Genomic DNA, 19446 nt, shown 5'->3' with positions numbered 1-19446 from the left:
CACCGAAATTGTGGAACTCCCTACCAGAAGACATTAAGAATGCCAAGACTGTAATCTGTACCGCAGCGTAGTGAACGTGACGCTGATCTTAAAGTTCGTGACGGTTGATACATTTCAAGGCATTTATCCTCAAACAGTTGCTTTTCTACTGGGAGACCCGACTTCCTGTATTTCCGTTCTAATCTTCGCTTTTCATGTTTAACCTGTCGAAGGTCGCCACTGTACCACGGGGCATATGGACGATGTTTAAGCCATCGAGATTCAATTGGTGCAACTGCGTCATAGATTTCTGTTAAAGAGATGTTGTATTTAGATATTAAAATCGTTGATATCCCGGATGGTAGAGGGATCAATTTTCGAAAAGCATTCACTGATATCATTGTGTAGCTTTGCTAAGTCCAGTTTCTTTTTTGATCTGAAAATGACCAACACATTACTAAGCGGGGGCCTTGGACAGTCGATCTTGCATGCTGCTTAGCTTTAAAAAATATTTAAGACGATTAACAGAATCACATTGGCCATTTAATGGCTAGTAAACAATATACACCTTGGCTACCCTCACCACTACCGCCACCCTGGCTACTCTGGTCACCCTCACCACCTCCACCACCCACGCCACCTCCACCACCCTGGCTACCTCTGCCACCCAGGCCACCTTTGCCACTCCGGCCACCCTCGCCACCACGATCTCTTCTCTTTTCTCTCAAACGATATGCGTACGGTCCAATGTACAAAAATGGATATATTTCTTAGATGTAAGTCAACGTTAGTGGTCTAGCATCGGTCTAGTCATGTTAGTTGCAGTGAGTGAGATGCGACCACTGAAATAGTGAAATAGTGATCTCTGATTGGCTGCCACCCCCACCACCGAACATTTGCAAGAGCCAATCAGATGCAACCTTGTAAGAGCTGCGAGCCTACCACTTTAGTAACATGCATGTAAGCTTTCAAAACCAGTCTTTCGCATATGTTGAGGAGTAGTCAACCATGCCACATGCCCGCTTATTGAAAACATTAATACCATGTATACAGGTCAATGTTTTACCCGCACAACTTGATCTCCGCAAGATGGCACAAAGATTTGGCAACCTGCATTGCAGATTCGGTAACCTTTGGAAATCATCTGAACATTACAGGAAATCTTCGGCAAAGTTTGGAAGTCATTGGAACATCTTCAGAACTGTTTGGAAGTTGTTGCATTTTTTGGAAATTTAGGTAAATATGGGTATGAAAATCACACTTATTCAGGGCTGAAAATGAAAAAAATCCTCAGGTTGCCTCTTGGTGACCAACTGGAGAAATATAGTTGCCAGATGCAAATTTTTAGTAGCCAGTTTGTATAATGTAAATGACGCAAATCATAGTATCAGGGCTTCCGATATTTAGCATGGTCGCAGAGCCATGAAATTCATATCAACCTGCGCAATATCGCGAAATTCGCCAGAAATCTTATCAAATACATGCCAATAAAACATAATTGAAACTTATCTTGGCTATTGCGGCTGTTTAATTGCCGTAAACTTGCAAATTTATCTTGAAACTTCATCACCACAACGAGCGAACAACATCCCAAAACTACCAGGCGTAAATTATGTTGCAAAAAACTGAGTACTAGTCATGATGTTAAAAGCTTTGCCGTTGGCTCATTTTTTGAGCGCCTTGTTGTTAAAATAGCAAATGATTATTTCTGTTAAAAACATTAAACACACTCATTAAATCAATGCAAAATCGACCGATTTCAAGTGAAATTTACCCAGAAAATTCCCACGAAATCGGCCGTTTTTTATCACTTGTTTTCGGTGAAGTTAGCCCAGAAAATTTTCCAAGAATCTGTTTTTGAAAATCCTGCAAAATTAGACTTCTGCGACCTATCAGAAGTGCTGTAGTATGGTGCGATCCATCAGATTTGCTTGTTTGAAAATATCGCAGACAGAAGTCGGTATAAATTTGCAGGTAAACTCGCTTTGTATATGCGATTGGGCACATTTTTTATGGTGCAAGCAAAGCAAGATAGGATGGAATGTTTGTTTTAATTTTACTCTTTTAATTTAAACCTAAATCACCGAGAAATCTGGTCGCCAAAGTGGCAACTAAACCATAATTTTTAGTCGTCAAGGTTAAGGAGAAAATGTTAGTCGCATTGGTGACTGTATCAGTCGCAATTTCGAGCCCTGCTATTAGTATAGGTAATAGCATTATTTGTAGTGATATTTGGCATAAATACCACGAGTGATATTTTAAAATTGTTATACGTAATTTCACGAGCCGTTAGGCGAGTGAAATTAGAGACAATTTTGAAATATCACGAGTGGTATTCATGCCAAATATCAAGTACAAATCATGCTATTATAAGTTTATACTACTACCCGCAAAAGGTTTGTAATTTTCACATGTAGGTATTTCAAATTAAGCTGAAATACCACTGCTCTAAGCAAATCAAATTGCAGAAATTTTTCATGTAGTAGTATAACAAAGAAAAAGCTGGCAGATAAATATTATAGAAGTGAAAATGAAATCAATTTTAATAACACAAATTTTAAACCTTAAAATGGTTTTGATCCTCACACTTCCCAATCACTATGGTAGCTTAGTATTTCTGAGCTGCAGTAGGTGCCTGTTTGTCACAGGTTTTTGTGAACATTTCATATGATGGGGGAATCCTTAGGGATTCTGGCACCGGTGGGGATGTTAACAGGAAAATGGAAACATCATGCCCCATTGGAAAGGAAATTGGCTATACCTCCATTTAAACCTTCGAGTTAAAATAAAAATGGAATCTAATATCCTTGAGTTCGAAAGACTTAAGGGACCTTTTATTAAAGGTTTTACTGAAGATTAAACTACAAATGCAGTACGTGTAGTTCCAACTGAACCTTAATAAACACTTCAAAACATGAACCCTTCAAGAAAACGACTTCAGTACAGTTGCCAGACTCGATATAATTACCTTGTTGTCTTTGTAGCGTTTCTGGTAAGTCTGTCCGAAGTAACTCGTTCAAATGGGGCTGATAAATTCTCAAAGACTTCACAAATATATTAATTTTTTGTGTTCCCGCAAGTAACACCTTTCCTAAAAGAAGTTCAGCTCGGGCTTTCCTTGTTTTCTCGGCTTTAAGGTCATCCAGATCGTCATAATCAAGAACCCCTTCTTGAATCAGGTAATTCCAGTGTTTCTTTGGTTCCAAATCTTTAAGAATCGCAACACGATGTCCTCTCAGCCTGACCTCCATTGCTCTACGATTCTTCCGTTTGCATTGATATGTCATGGACTTTCCCTATCCCAGAAATCACCCTGCATCTTGAAAAAGAGAAGACCCTGGGGACGAGACGATTTTCGTAAAAATTGAATAATTTTTTATCTTTATATGTAACACAGACCTTGCGCATTATTAAAAATGACGTTGAAAAATATAGTAGTTCTTTTGGCCCGCTGAAACAAAATTTACAGTCGGGAATATATATATTTTTTTGGCCTTCCTACCTCAGGGTCTTTCAAACAGAAGCCCCGTATAAGCACCCCCTCCTTGAGCCTGTGTACAAATGTCCCCGCGCCCCCCTTAAAAAACGATTTTTAGGGTAGGGGGCGTCTGCAATCAGGCTACAGTTCGTTTGGGCTTATCATTTCTTTTACAATTTTTTTGTCTGATAAATATCCAACATTGACGACCAGCGCTCCTTACGTGGTAGGATCAGCTTTTTAGATTACGCCAGCGCCAGGACTGTTACGTCCAGTCAGTTGCTCACTCAACTCCGGGGGTACCACTTGGTATTGATGGGGTTGTGCTCAGTTTGCCGCCCGATTCTTCAAATCCTGACCCTATTTCATGCCAAAAAATGTCGTTTTAAGACTGGCCTTTAAACTCCAGAGCTGTTTTCAGTTACTGAGATTAGAACGCCAACAAAAAATTTCTTAAAACGACCCTTTCGAATTCGCATATTATCTTTCTCCGGGGTTATTGATTTGAAATAGAAACGAAAAATACGTTCATGCACTCAAGTAGTTAGCACGAAAACCATACCAGATTCCAGACCAAAATGTGCAAAATCTATACCCGTTTTCAGACCGAAACGGCGCAAAAACGCTACCCTTTGGGGGGGGGGGGGGGGCACATACCTGTTATTTGGCTTATATGAGGGAGTACCTCCCGGGCCTCCACTCAACTCGCCATAACACAAACTTGCCATCAAACTTAAAAAACGTAGCCCTTGCGTACAAACCTTCAGTGGAAAAAAAAATAGAGTCTCGTACATTTCAAAAAATGATCCTATATCGGCTTTATCGGTCTTTGGATCGCGATTGGAGATCAGACGCCCCGTCCTCCCCCGGGGTACCTCCCCGTTGGATCCACCGCTGTATCATCAAAAAGGTGACTTATCGAAGAGAGAAACGCCTGGCCTGGAAATTAAACTGGAGCATCACTTGAACTCTGCCTTGAACCTCGTAGCCTGTGTGACTGGTGCCAGTTAGTTTATTTGGTTAGTTGTTATAGAACCCGCGTGGGAAACACGCGTGTCCGCGTGTCCTCGAAATTTATCCCCTCGCCCAGACTACTTGGAATACTTGAACCCAGGGCACACGAGGAAATTACTTACAGCGATAACGCCGACGGATACACATTCCGCGAGATCCACGCTCATGGCTTCTGCCTAGTTTCCTTACTACATACTCCAAAAAGTTGTCTGTGAAGGGAAGAGGAATCTTCCGTCGTGTTGGATTGCCTGGCTACTTGAGGTTGTTATAAATCGAGATTTCATTCAAGTAAGTTATTCAAGCGGGTAATTAGCGCTCGTGTATCACGTATGTGATGTGATCCTCCATCTTAAGGAAATCATAGTGTGATCGATTGTTAGGATGTATCGACTGTGTCCTGTATCAAGTACTCTACTGCTAGTTTCAGCCGTATTTCTCATTGACGTATGATTGTTCGTTATCCTGATAGAACATTTTCTTACACGTTTTCCATAAATCCGGTTTGTGTTGTTTCAACCTCACGAAAATATCAATATTAATGTGTTCTTTAATTCGAAACAAGAACAAAAGATAACTGGTTCGTTTTATATTTATTCGGTAATAACACTCCATTTTGTAAAGCTGCAGGTGGAAATGACTACATTCAAATTGTAAGGACAAATTAACTTCGCTTTTGGGTCGTAGTTTTTGCACTTTGCTCATAGAGCCTTCCTTGTTGATGATTCATTTATATCGGCGCAACCAGAGTCTTTCATTCTCCCGCCTTGGTTTAGATGAAACAGGAAAAGGCCGACAGGATGCATGTTTGACGTGTGCTGTTATGTTCTTCCTGCTTTCATTTTTAGCACTTGTAATTGAACCCCTCCAAAAATTTATATATATAAGAGAGGACAATTTATTGCCTTTTGAAAAGTTTTTAAAATGCTTCTATGCAAATTTATCAAACCCAGGGTCAATTATTTCAAGAATTAAAATCTGTTCAGAATGTGGAGTTGCACGGAAGCCAAAACCCCCGGGGACCCCCGTAAAAATTAACGGGGAGCTCGTCGGGTCGATTTACCTACACTGACTATACCGTGGTATTATTTTTGAATTGGTACCGCGAAGGTTCCTCTTATGGAAAATTAGGTTGTGCCTCTCCTCCTCCTATAAAAGTACAGTCGACTCCCGATAACTCGAACCTTCAAGGGAACTCGAAAAAAGTTTGAGTTATCGGGAGCTCAAAGAAAATACAGCCGAAAAGAAGGGAAAAAAAAACATTTTTTACGGTACAGAGAACATTTTAATCACATTTAATTGTAAAAAAATGGTTAATGAAAATTCAAAGAAACTTCTAGGTTATAAATCAGAACGTAACGGAACAAAACGAGTCGAAAACATAGCCTAAATAGAGCAAGCATTTTGAGAAGTAAAGCTGTTTCATGTTAGATTTGTGACAAACAACATCAGCTTCCACTAGTAATATGCCAAAACACGTCAAGGTTCAATGTTTCGGACGCTAGTACACTTTTTTTTCCGATCTTTTCAAGACCTTAAAGCATTGTACGAGTTATCGAGGGTAAAATACTGTAGAAATGATCCGAGGGGAAACAAAAACTACTTCGAGTAGGCGGAAGTTCGAGTTACCGACGGTAAAATTACAGTAAAAGTATGAAGGAAATCCAGCGGAAATAGGCTTTGGTTCGTGTTAGCGCGAGGTTCGAGTTAGCGAGGGTTCGAGTTATCGAGAGTCTACTGTAGATTCTTGTACCTTTTTGGGTTGTTTCGATTCCGACACCACCATCGTCATTTTTACAGCGGGTCACCCTCCGCACCCGCCCCTGGAGCCAAACATTTTCATGTAATATGGCACCGCTTCTAGATCATTTTTCTCTGAAAGCCGCATGCTCAAATATCATAACAGCTTTATCATCTTACCATCTAAATAATAATATTATGATCATGTGCGTGAAAGAATGTGGTTTGGGGAACTTTATTTGGTGAGCTATTCTCTCAGTAACTAGGTCGTTTTTCAGCCGTTTAAACCCATCCAGACAGAAGACAGATTGTTCGCTCGAAGAACGCGAAAAATTGCGCCTCTTACGTACATTGTTTACAGGTAGCTATAACAACACCTAAAGGAGGATCATGAGGTTATCTCTATAAAAGATCTCTCTTTACAGAAAACCCACCCAGCCCAGGAAAGGTTGCCCACACCACCGGGGTCTACGTCCCCCGCTTTTTTCGAACAGTGGTGCGGGGTCTTTTACGTCCCTCAAGAACCAGCTAAGTGAAAGTGCTGTGAGACGGGACCTACAGTTTTTCGTCCTTATCCGAGAAGACTAGAAAGTCTAACCGTTTGCAAATGTCATCACAAAGGCAGCCCTTTCTTCTCTAAAACAGTGAACTGATCCTTACGGCAGGAAGAGTGATAGAAAAAATAAAGAAAGAAAACAAATATAAAGTGGTGAATTATATTTGCCCGATATTTCGGTTTGTAACACAAACCTTCCATTGGGGCTAGCTGAGGCTAATCATTCATTTTTTTTTCACAGCCCTCGTTGAAGGTTTGTGTTGCCAACGGAAATATCGCGCAAATATAATTCACCACTTTATTTTTGTATTCTTTCTTTATTTTTCCTATCTCTCTTCTTTTTTCTCTCTCTCTCTCCTGCCGTAAGGATCATATCAGTTTACTGTTTTTTAAAACAGTACTTAAAAGTTTAAAATTTGGTACTCAAGATTTTACTGATCCAGGTCTACTAAAGATCCGTTGTCGTTGTGGTTTTGCCTTCAGACGTGTTTCTGATACACTTTCTTCTCTTGCCTACGTGCAGACGTCTCCTGAGTGTTGCCCCAGCCGGGGTTTGAACCCGCGAACTCCCGCTCAGCAGACTGGCGCTCTCCCGACTGAGCTGAGCAGGCGGAGAGGACAGATGACGGTCGTAGACTTACATTTAAGCGCATATCGCGATGAACGGCGTCCCCGTCTGTTACAACTAGAGGGATTGCCCTGAGGCTGGCCGGAGATCTCTGGCTAGAAATGGGGAAATAAGTGAAGAAATCAAGAAAGCTACATTCTTGGACAAAATAGATGGGAAATTGTACCCCCCCTCCCCCCAAATCAAGGATAGGAAAATGGCGCGTTTTGGCTTCATCCTTGATTTTGGGGGGGGGGGGGGGGGGGGCGGGGATGGGGGTTTGCTGTTCCATTTTATTCTGTCCAAGATTGTAGCTACAAGCAAGAAGGAGGGGACGACTTTATTTTTTCCGACTGAGCATTTCTTGACCCACCCACCCCGCATTCCAGTATGATGTCACATAGCAACGGGTAAGATTTCCGGCAGCGCCATTTTGAAAGTCATTGAATGCAAGACGTGACTTCATGTTTGTACGAGGAAATGAGTCATCGATATTCTTTGGAGACGCCTCTTCCTTTCTGGCTTCAAGCAAATGAGTTATTGGCCGAACGAAAATCCAATATACAAACGTAAGGGTCTGGAATGCAAGTGGCTTATTTATATCACTATCAAGTTAACATTCAGCGTAATGCAATATTGACTTTATTAAAGACTTCCTACTCCTCATATAGAAAGGGTTAGGCAGCTGAGTCATGTTCATTCATTCGGCTGGTGAGTACTGATCTCGTCCGCGGTGCAATTCACTCAGGGATAGTCTTAGGGAGATGAGATGGGGCACCTTCTCCACTACCCGTTCCCCCCCCCCCCCCCCACATCGGTAAAAACCGGTCATTGTTCTAATGAGAACATTGTTTTACTTGCTTTCTTCAGATTTGTCTGATTACGCAAAATGGTGTTTGGATTTAACATAACTGATGATGATGATATTCTATTCAAGTGTGCACTGGGGCTGTTGTCTATTTTATCCATTTTGTGGCTGTTAATTCTTGTCATCACTGTATGGCTATGCAAGATTCAGCGTCGAGTAAACAAGACAACGGTAGATGTAAGCACAGGAACTATTTTGCGAATGCCCCAAATTAGTCCAAGTTCATACTCAGATTTGGCAGTGAACGAAAGTGATGTAGACAAAACTTCAGTTGATGCCGGGTATGCTCAAGAAAGAGATCTAGTAAACGGGTCAGAAAACTTGGCTTTAGCGTCAGAAGACGGGCCTCCAGAAGGATTAAATTCTTTCGTAGGAGCACCTGATGATGATGCGACAAGCGTCAAAAGAAAAATTTACAAGAGCCTTAAGTGTCAAACCGATGCAAGCTATGCAAAACTATATGAAGCCTCACCAGTGACTGATGTGCAGAATAATATTAAGAAAGGTAACAAAAAAGGCATAACAGATGATCAAGAAGCATACGTGGAAATGGATACAACACAGGCTGACTATGAGAATGAGTACCTTGCGGTCATTGCTTCCGATACCCCGTCAGGAGTATCGCATCGCGCCGAAATGTCGAAGCCTCGCCAAGGAGACGATTCTGAATACCTTACTCCCATAGACTGTGTACCGGGAGAAAAATCACGGGAAAATCAAACGGAAGGCGAAAATAAATCCACGTCCGTGTGTTCGTCGGAAAGACAAGACAACGCAAAAGCTACTCTTAATGTAAAAGATGGCGCACAATTGGATTATGATTATGTTAATCCTCGGGTACTAAAGGAGTCAAAGGGTCCTCAAGGATTTGTCGCCATTCCACAAGTGCCTCAACGAGCCAACAAAAACACCAAAGACGAGAAAAGGATTTCTTGCGATGAAAAGGAGAATGATTATCTCAATCTAATAAGCGGAGAAGAATCGGAAACTCGAGCTGAAGATGGTGATGATAAAGAAAAATTGGCTTGCGCAACTAAGGCAGAGCATCAGAAGAACCGCCAGAGTGTTTCTGAACAATTTTACGAGAGTATCCGTGAAGGGGACAACAAAAGCAGCTTGGACAAAACTGCTTTTGTAAAGCCAGAAGTAATTTACCAAAACCAAAAAGGGGACTTGGAAGCCACTCTAAGCGTCCAGTATTCTGACAAGACCCCTTTTTATGAGAACAGTAACGAGCTTCGAAGACAATCCCCCCATGGTAAGAACAATCCAGTCTTTGACGATTAGCCCCCGATTACGCAAATAAACAAATGTCAAGAAATAAGAGTACACATGTACAGTAATATCTTATATCACGGGTAAACAGACCTGCCGGGACGTCGGGGTCGGCGCAAATTTCCAAACAGCCATTCAAGTGTGTGCTACAATTTCGCTGCTCTGGCAGGTTGTTGGGATATTCGTAGTATTTTTCTGCAAAGATGGCGATAAGCGCCTTTCACAAACAGCTAGATAAAGTACCTGTATTTTTTATTTTATCTGTGTTAATAAGAAACAGTATCGCGTGCAAGCTCGCTATCGTAACAAGGACAAAAATAGAACAACTTTCGTGAACTTGGTTTGACCAGCCAATTGGGAGTAAATCACGCATGCGTCGACTTACTTCCCGGCGATCGGAAACGTTTCACCACCAGCCGTTAAATATAACCTGTAAAATATTTATTTTTTTCTACGCTTGTAAGTTTTTTCAACGCTTAATTTAAGTAAGGTTGCTTCATTGTAATATTATTGTAACATTTCTGTTACCTGTACCATATGTTCCATAGTTTTTCTTAAGCAGCGATTTGGCAACTCCAAGGATAGAACTGAGTTATTGTGAGTAGGCGTACAGCAGAAAATTAGAGCGACATGCTCTCCGTTCTCTTGCCCGGGGCTAGCCCAACTAACAACAGTCCTGTGTTCATAGTTCACGCGGTATGAAATACTCGGCAAATGCGCTAAAAAACAAACTAGACGTTAGGCTTCAATTTCTAAAAAAAACAAAACAAAATAAAAGCACATTTTATGTCAAAACTGCTACTCAGATCGGGATAGTGACGCGTCATCAGTATGGAATGTCTGCGCTCGTTTCTCAGACGTCATTTCGCGGGGAAACCAGCGGTGGCGTCGCCAAATGTCGACTGTTTTCTCAGGCTAAGAAATAACTTAAATGCAAAAGTTAATATAAATTTTCTAAGTGTGTTATGTTTATCAGGAGGTCAGATGTTGGCAGAGAAGAGAATTCATCAACACCATATGCTTTATTGTTTACTAGATAAGTATTATCCATTTAGTAAATTTCATGTCTTTCTTATATGCAACCTCGTCCCCAGGGCTTTTCCCTCAAAAAATGGGTGGGGCCGGGAAAAGGCCCTGGCATCGGCTGGTCACGTGTCTATCTTACACCCTGAAATCCTGGGTGTAATAAATTTGCCAGGTTTTGCCAGGTTTGCATAAATTAAAAGTGACAAACCAAGATGGCGGAGACATTGTCTGCGATAAGCGTGCTTAGTCGACTTGGATCTGCCTTTAATCGTTGTAACTTTCCGTCGTTCTGTTTAAAACCGCTTCAGGTTAAATGCTTTGAATGCTTACTGAAAGGCCAAGATATTATTGCTGTTCTACCGACCGGTTTCGGCAAATCTCTGCTGTTTCAGCTCCTACCGGACTTCTTGCCTGTCAAAGCAGACAAGAATATTGTGATAGTTGTTTGTCCTTTAAACTCTATTATAGAGGACCAACTTAAAGTGCTGCAGAAAAGAGGAATTACTGCTGATGTTCTCCAGCTAAACCACGACGAGCGGGAAGCGATTGACAGTTTGTTCAATTATTCAGAGCTAGCGGACGAAAGCCCTGAACGATCTTTTCCCGGCCCCACCCATTTTTTGAGGGAAAAGCCCTGGGGACGAGGTTGTCTTATATGCCAGTAAGTGTACCTATGACAGTGACCGACTCGAATCGTTTAAAGCTACATTGAACACTCGTAACTTTTCACCTTTGCTTAGCTGGAGTATAAACAGTAGATCCCGATCCAGAATCCACTGACGCATTGCTATCTTGATGATAATTAAAAATAAAACAACTGTTGTTGTTGATTAACAATTAATGGGTGAGGCTGAGTATCTTATGAAGAATTATGGAGATCGAGGAGGGTGTTATACGGCCTCGACGGATAACACCCTCCGAGATCTCCATAATTCTTCATATGATACGCGTACGTAAGCCGAATTCATTAATTGTTTTATTATTCATTCAAAATAATTCTTATTTTAAAAAATGGCTAAAACATGCTTACCTCCATCGATCTATCGATGGTAAGTTCACCTTCGATAGTGCACGTTTGGGGTTGTTCAGCTAGTTATAAATCAGATATGGAATTAGCTCTAAATCAGATATGGAAATATAGACCACCCAGGGGCTGGGGGTAATGACTTCCCACTGTAACCATGGTTTTGAACAAGGAGCCATTATGACCCCTGATGGGACATTCAAACACGACCTCATTTTCAAAAGAGTATAAGCCTGGAGGTGGGGGGGGGGGGGGGGGGGGGTTGGGGTTAAGGCCTGGGCTAGCTGAATTTTCGAACTGAATATTACCCTTTTTTAGAGTAGAAATTAAAATAAAATTGATGGCGTTGATGCTGAGTATTGAAATAAAAGAGGTTAGGTCTAACTCAGGTTTTTCAGGTTTAAGGAATTCGGACGCGCGAGAACCTCAAGGGCGCGCGCGCGAAAGGAAAGAGAAATTGACCTTGCGACCCAGAAATGAAGTTCGTCCGCTGTGACGTGTAATTTGACGCATTTCAAACAACGATCGGGGACGTTGTTTGGGGGTTTTTATTTCTGTCTCTTCCCTCAAGTACAAGCAAGTACGAGATTACAAAAAGGTTAGTATCATTCGTGACGATTTCCAACGTATTTCAAATGTACTCATTCCAAATAATTACATTCGGTGCCCATTTGAAACTGTTGCGTTTTTCAATCGAACACCGTGAACCGCGGAAAGACGACACGATAACCAAAACAAAGGAACTCAGGGCGCGGAGGTTTGATGGGTTGTGTTAAGGCAGCACTCGTGTCGTTTTGATTGCAGGCAAATTTGAAAACCATGATCAGCCCTTAAGCACAGTATGACAGAAAAATATAGGTTCGACAAAACAAATTTGCTTCATTTTTGCTAGTGTTGGTATTCTTTAATCTTCCCCGTTTTCTACAACAGAAGCAAATTTTCATTTCGTTTATTACCATTTACGGAGTACTCGCTCATAACTATATGTTCGTTATATTAGGGATAGATCGGCTAAATACATGAGATGGGACAACGTGAATTTTGAATATCCTCATTTTTAAATTGTGGTTTCTGTTGCATAATTGGACACTTCCGCATACTGACATTTCTCGCTGCTGATCAGAATCTTTAAAGAGGAAGAAACTACGGATTTAATTTTCTGGTAACCTCCCCACCTACCCCTCCCCTAAGCCACCATTTTGCCCTGAGGAGAAGTAAGTGTTAATGTTGACTTAGGGGAGGGGTAGGTGGGCAGTTACCTAGAAATCTAAATTGATCTGAATCTACTTTCTCACCCATCCCCACCTCACTGCACTTATGAAAGCGGTCAAGAAATCTCCTGAGGTGTTTTGGTGATATGCGCGCTCGGTGATAAGAAAAGGTCGTGAAAGAGGTAGTCATTCTTAAAGCTTCTGATCACGTCAGATAGCCAAAATGCTTTTTGGAAAGAAATTCAGTTTGTTTAATGTTCGTGAAATAGTGTCTCTATGTAAACTTCATTCAACAAAAAGGAATCGAAAATTCCAATAATGGATTTGCAGACAGATTAACGGCTCTGTTTTAGTCTGCTGTTTTTTTCCATTGCGCACATTATCTAAGAAGCGTTCATTGCAAACAGACAACCTTTCCTTAACTGCATTTAGAGATAGGAAGACAGACAGAGATTCCAGAGAGATATCCTTATTTGGAATACAAACCGACCGAATAAAAGTTGGCTTTACTGTTTAATCCCATTCAGAGATAATTATTTCACAATTTTCTCGCCAAATAAGCGTTAAAACCGCAAATTACTTCAAAGAAGTATGTCTGTCCTGCATGACTGTGTGGCTTTGGAAGGACAGTTGTACAATGCACGAAAAAATTTGCCATGACTTGTTTGTTGTTGCACGCTTATACCTAAGGATTATCCTTAATTGGGTTTCTACTTAATAATTTCCGTTTACTTTGCAGACATGTCAGTTCTTAATACTTAACACTGAAAATCCATAACTGCTTTGTCTTGTTAATTCCGTACATGACCAGTGGTGTACGGTATGGTTTTGGCCCGGGGGGGTACTCAACAAATTTTTATACGGGGAGGCTCCGCCCGGAGGTCCAACCTCCTACCCTTTTATATACCAGTTTTCACGAAAAAGGTAGCCCTTTTGTATACCTTCTATTGACAAATTCACATACCTTGTTTAGAACTTTGCATCCCTTTTAACTGTTGTAAATGCATCGTCATTTAAGGTGACTCGACCCAGTTTTTTTGGGGGGGGGTACCATCCTACTTTGAAGCTCTCTGGTATCCCCACCTTTACTTTTATCGTAAGTCTAACACATAGAATGGATAACATATAGATCAATCTACAATATAACATAAAATTTTTGGCGATCGGAGTAAATGTCACGTGGTTGTAATGCCACGCCCCTTTGAGGTCTGAGTCGAAAATCTGCTGTTGCCGGCATTTTTTCGTGAAAATCTCTCGGCTACACATAGTGCGCATTAGTGCCTTGCGCTGAAGAGAGTTTCACCAAAATCGCAAAGACCCAATTCGAGAAATTCAGCGGTTTCCAAATTTAGGTCATAATTTATGCGAAAATGATAAGCAAACTTTACACGGATTATATCTAATAAACTATGAGATTCATCTCTTTATTTTGGGCATCGTTATAACAGATGGGTCCTTGAAAGTCAGCAAAACGCTTTAGGGCCTTGTAAATGCGCGCGATTTCGAGCAAAGCAAACATATAGAAATTATAGTTTTCGCTATTTGTTGACGTTTGTCAGCGTTTAAGAGTCCTTCTCACGAAAAAAGTATTTTCTTAAAAATTCGTAGTTTTTTTCCTTCAAATTTTTTCAGGGCCACAATTGATTAACTAACTACCCGGACTCTGAATTTCATGGTCATTGAAAAACTGTGACATTATCTTCTATAAGCCCAAACTTGAGTAAACATTGAAGATTTTTAGCGTTTTGGCTGAGTTTGTGCTTTGGGAGTTGTCTATTGTTTCTAGTCTGTCATGATACAGCATTCTTGTTCAGCACGCGTGCAATGACCACGCTTGGCTGACTTCCGAATGCTCACCGAGATATTCCCGTCACGAGTTGGTTTAATTATTGGCTCGCATTAAACCTATGAAAAAACGATATTTTTTCAATAGTAAGTAGATTTAATGTGTAGCACTTCTTGATTTTTTTGCAAAGGCACAAGAAGCACGAGAATTGATTAAAAATTGTGAGTTAAACCTCTATTTATCACGCGATGGCCTGTCTCACTGTACCAAAATTATTGTATCTCGGTGAGCATTCGGAAGTCAGCCAAGCGCGGTCATTGCACGCGTGCTGAACAAGAATGCTGTATCATGACAGACTAGAAACAATAGACAACTCCCAAAGCACAAACTCAGCCAAAACGCTAAAAATCTTCAATGTTTACTCAAGTTTGGGCGTATAGAAGATAATGTCACAGTTTTTCAATGACCATGAAATTCAGAGTCCGGGTAGTTAGTTAATCAATTGTGGCCCTGAAAAAATTTGAAGGAAAAAAACTACGAATTTTTAAGAAAATACTTTTTTCGTGAGAAGGACTCTTAAACGCTGACAAACGTCAACAAATAGCGAAAACTATAATTTCTATATGTTTGCTTTGCTCGAAATCGCGCGCATTTACAAGGCCCTAAAGCGTTTTGCTGACTTTCAAGGACCCATCTGTTATAACGATGCCCAAAATAAAGAGATGAATCTCATAGTTTATTAGATATAATCCGTGTAAAGTTTGCTTATCATTTTCGCATAAATTATGACCTAAATTTGGAAACCGCTGAATTTCTCGAATTGGGTCTTTGCGATTTTGGTGAAACTCTCTTCAGCGCAAGGCACTAATGCGCACTACGTGTAGCCGAGAGATTTTCACGAAAAAATGCCGGCAACAGCAGATTTTCGACTCAGACCTCAAAGGGGTGTGGCATTATAACCACGTGACATTTACTCCGATCGCCAAAAATTTTATGTTATATTGTAGATTGATCTATATGTTATCCATTCTATGTGTTAGACTTACGATAAAAGTAAAGGTGGGGATACCAGAGAGCTTCAAAGTAGGATGGTACCCCCCCAAAAAAACTGGGTCGAGTCACCTTAAATAGGAATTAATCACAAAAATAGAACGTTCCCGTCTTTACAAAGCCATAAAATTTATCTGTTCGGCCCTTTCGGCCCTTTCACAGACCCAAATGACAGGTCTCCCTACCCTTTCATATACTTCAACTAGTAAAATCCCTATCCTTTCATACACCTGAAGCCTGAAAAAGGTACCCCTCTCGGGCGGAGCCTCCCCGTATGGGCCATCATAAGGAGTAACCCTCCGGGGGTTTTGGCTCAAACCATCCCTTCCCCCCTCAGGACTGTTAGTCCAACTCCTCAGTCTACTGGAGTCACATTTGAAAAGTATTTTGTATAGTGAACATCACGTTTATCATTATTTTTCCTTTAGATATTAGACCAACTTTGTGGAAAATGAGTACTGGAATTCCCTGTGATGGAGAATCTGTTTTTAAACTCTCCGTAGTCTTATTGTGCATTTTATCTCTACTGTGGCTGGTCGTGCTGTTTCTTTTCATTTGGGTCAGGAAAATACAAAAAAAAGCAGAGAAAACATACAAGGATTTGAGCATTTATTTCAAAGCAGCTGCGGATGTAACACCACCAGAAAGAGAAAATTCACCTGAAATTAAAGCCGGCAGCGCTTTTTCATTTCCCTTGGTAATATCAAACAAGCGTGCTATTGCTGTTAATTCCGACGCCGAAAAGTCGTGGAAAAGCATCAACAGAACATTCGCTTATTCACAGGGAGACCAGGAGGGAGATGATAAGAAACCTGTGTTAGAGGATTCACCTGGGAGTCAAGAATATTCAGCCGATGTTTTCACTTTAAAGGAGCCAGAAAACCTTGAGAACCTAAATGATTCCTCTGGCATAAAGACATTTGATGATAGCCCATCAGTGCTGTTTTTATCCGGTGAAAATCCTGGTGAAAGGAAATGCCAACAAAAAGCCTTCAGAAGCATGCGCGACTACTTAGATCTTTGCGAAAAATCGTCGCAAGTGAAGGAGAGTTCACTTGTACTTATTGATGTTGATAATTCGTTTCCGGCTACGGGGGAAGAAGATTGGCTTGAAGATGAAACGTTTCATGAGCAGCAAAGTCTTTCAATGGAGACCGATGCAAGGGAATCAACGGAAAAATCGACTAGCGAGAAAAATTTAGAATCGACAGCCAATCTTGACCAGCAACCTGAAATCATTGGTGATGAACATCTTTCAGAAAAGATAACATCCGGGATATCGGAGAGTGCTAAAAGGGCGAATGGCCATCTTGAAGAGGATATTATGGTCCCTCGTCAGGAGGACGAGGCTCAGGTCCTTCTTCCGAATGCAACCGAACAGGTGAAGAAACGGAAACCTAGAGCCAAAAAACGACCCAAAGAAAAACGCAAAACAAAGGGGTACCCCGCGTTGCCTGATAATAATCATATTGAGCCGATGGAGGTGAGAAAAGAGCAAGAACAGCCTGATTGCAAGATCCAGCCACGTGCTGCACAGCATTCTGAATTGGAACTTTTTAGAAAGGGAACTGATCAGGATTTTGATGAAGATGGCAATAAAAATGTTCTTGTCGAAAATGAAAATGACAAGAAAGGTAAGGATGTCTCAGTAAATCATTGTCAGGCTGGTACGAAAGAGGAAGCAGAGGTAGAAGAGAACTACGAGGTCGTCGGAGATCGCTCAATATCGAGCCAATGGCCAACAAGGTCTCCTAAAAATATGAATCACCCAATGCACGATGCCAATGCTAACTTAACAGAGCAAAATGATCAAGATATCAATGACGAGATTTATTCCAATATTGACAATAACAATGAGGGTGACAATGACGCCGAACCATTTTACGTTAACTACCAGAATCGTAAACGTCATGTGGAACAAGGAATTTCCCAGGATGATTCTCACGTTTATGCCGACATGGATGAGCTTCAACGAGAATCCAGATTGTCTTTCAACAACGCTGCCTTTGTCAGTGCTGATGACGAGCCGTTTTACGTCAATACAGCTGAAATGAAGGATGTTTAGTTTAACAGATTTTAAGGTGCTGATCTTAAAACAAGAACAAAAGGGGGTTGGGGGTGGGGGATGGGGGAGAGGATGGAGTCTACTGTAGGGGGTAGCGATACCAACCTCGTTCCCAGGGGTAGTAGAGAGAACCTGGGAACGAGGTTGTAGCGATACGAGCAAAAGTATCAAGGATTAATGGTCCTCGATCGGGCGCGAACGCCCTTGTATCTCTCACCGGGCCGTCTTCCCCTTCACGTACTTCGACTCGCGCCATTGCTCAACAAACATTGATATTTTCAAAACTATATCGATTGCTTCTATTTCAGCCAGATTATTTTAGCTTCACGATTGATTGTGATTTGGCTAAAAAAAGTCACTCTGAAGCCTGTTCACATTGTGTACTGTTAAGCTTTTCATATTCCTTTGTAGAAAACAGGGCTCAATTCAATAAAACTTTTACAAGTGTTGCTATTGTTTTCAGAATGTAAAACAATGGCTACCCTTGTACGCAATACTTGTAAAAGTTTCGTTAAATTAATCCCAGGTATAGCTGCATGAATGGTTTATTATGCGTCTTCAAATCCTTGCTTAGTTTAACCCTTTCACTTCCAGAGTGCTTGATGGAGTTTTATTTTAGGCCACTCTAACTTCTGAGTCCGCGGACGAAATCCTATGATGTGACCATTCAAATGAAAGCTCTCTTCCTGTACTTCCACATTGTGCTATTTGTTTTTCAAAATTTCGCAAAATGAAATTTGGATATTTGGTCAAAATTTAAGCTGTCTACTTTTCATATCATATGCGCCTACAAGCAAACCTGCGTTTCGCCTTCCAGAAATCAGTGACCCATTCATACAAACCATTATTTTCCTTTTCTTTTGTTTTTTCTTTCTTATATATTTGCCTCCATTTTAGGCAATGATGGAAGGGTGAAGACAAAAGAATCACATTTAAATGACTTAAACTTTATTCATTTTCCCTTTACATTGTTTTAATTATAATGTTTTTTTTTAAAAATACTAAGTTTGCTGAGGTTACAACCAAGAAAAATGATTTTCTCTTGTTACAGTTTAGTCCTGACCGTTTTCATTTACTGGTTACGTAAGCGTTTATTTTATCAGTAATTTTATCATTCTGTCATGGCCATCATTTCAATAAATTTGGGGGCACAGATATCATTTTCGAGCCGGGTGAGTCCTGAAAACAACGTCCTGAAAACAAAGACGTTTTTACCAAGAGCATACACTATTAAACTGTGGCCCGTACCGCTACGGAGCTTTATGATTTTAATACTTTGACAGGTTCATTCGCCCGAAAGTCGATACGGCGGAGGGCAGTTCAACAACATAACATAAACTTTATTTTCACTCGAATTTTAGAGTAGCTAGCGAGCTAATATCTTCGAGCTGAAGCGACTGGGTCGAGAGCAAGGGAACCCTTTCCGCCCTATTTTTCCGTCGTCAATTTTTTGCCATCCTTCCTACTCTCTGAACGCCTAGAGCAGGCTAAATGTTCTATTGTATTACACTCGCTTACCAGCACACTTTACCAACAGGACAAGTGAAAGCAGGACAGTAATCATATCTACAAAGACCATATGCTGAATCCATACTAACACAACGTCCACGAACCTCTGCACAAGTCGCTGAAATATTAACAAGACAAAACAAAACATTCATATCTTTTTAATTGTTAAGCCTTAATTGTTATTATAACTCCTTGAAAATTACCGTGTGTGAAACTTCCTAATTTCACACTTTATGGAAGATGTTAATTAGCGTTACCATC

At 40.8% G+C, this 19446-nt stretch overlaps 2 protein-coding genes across 2 annotated transcripts in view; one reads left to right on the top strand and one right to left on the bottom strand.

Moving 5' to 3' along the window:
• Window positions 1-3256, bottom strand: part of LOC140932707 (uncharacterized) — an 8542-nt gene extending 5286 nt beyond the window's left edge. The window contains exons 1-3 of the mRNA XM_073382253.1: window positions 2845-3256; window positions 563-702; window positions 62-289 (exon numbers count right to left, since the gene is read on the bottom strand). Of these exons, the coding sequence (XP_073238354.1) occupies window positions 62-289; window positions 563-702; window positions 2845-3230 (754 nt within the window). The 5' untranslated portion in view covers window positions 3231-3256. The remainder of the gene's footprint in view (window positions 1-61; window positions 290-562; window positions 703-2844) is intronic.
• Window positions 3257-4609: 1353 nt separating this feature from the next.
• LOC140932608 (uncharacterized) lies at window positions 4610-18110 on the top strand. The gene is made up of 4 exons (XM_073382155.1): window positions 4610-4759; window positions 8242-9525; window positions 12047-12162; window positions 16040-18110. The coding sequence occupies exons 2-4, from the start codon at window positions 8261-8263 to the stop codon at window positions 17674-17676; spliced, it is 3018 nt and encodes a 1005-aa protein (XP_073238256.1). The 5' UTR covers window positions 4610-4759; window positions 8242-8260; the 3' UTR covers window positions 17677-18110.
• The last annotated feature ends 1336 nt before the right edge of the window (window positions 18111-19446 follow it).

This window comes from Porites lutea, chromosome 1, assembly GCF_958299795.1.
Source record: "Porites lutea chromosome 1, jaPorLute2.1, whole genome shotgun sequence".
NCBI lineage: Eukaryota > Metazoa > Cnidaria > Anthozoa > Scleractinia > Poritidae > Porites > Porites lutea.
The sequence above is the reverse complement of the archived record's forward strand: the minus strand, read 5'-3'. Positions and strand labels throughout refer to the sequence as shown.

Excerpts from the sequence above, each read along its gene's own strand:
- LOC140932608 (XM_073382155.1), top strand. The coding sequence starts at position 8,261 with ATGGTGTTTGGATTTAACATAACTGATGATGATGATATTCTATTCAAG. Across the intron at positions 9,526-12,046 it reads AATCCAGTCTTTGACGATTA|TTCGTCCGCTGTGACGTGTA; the intron begins GCCCCCGATTAC and ends CCAGAAATGAAG. Across the intron at positions 12,163-16,039 it reads AAGTACGAGATTACAAAAAG|ATATTAGACCAACTTTGTGG; the intron begins GTTAGTATCATT and ends TTTTTCCTTTAG.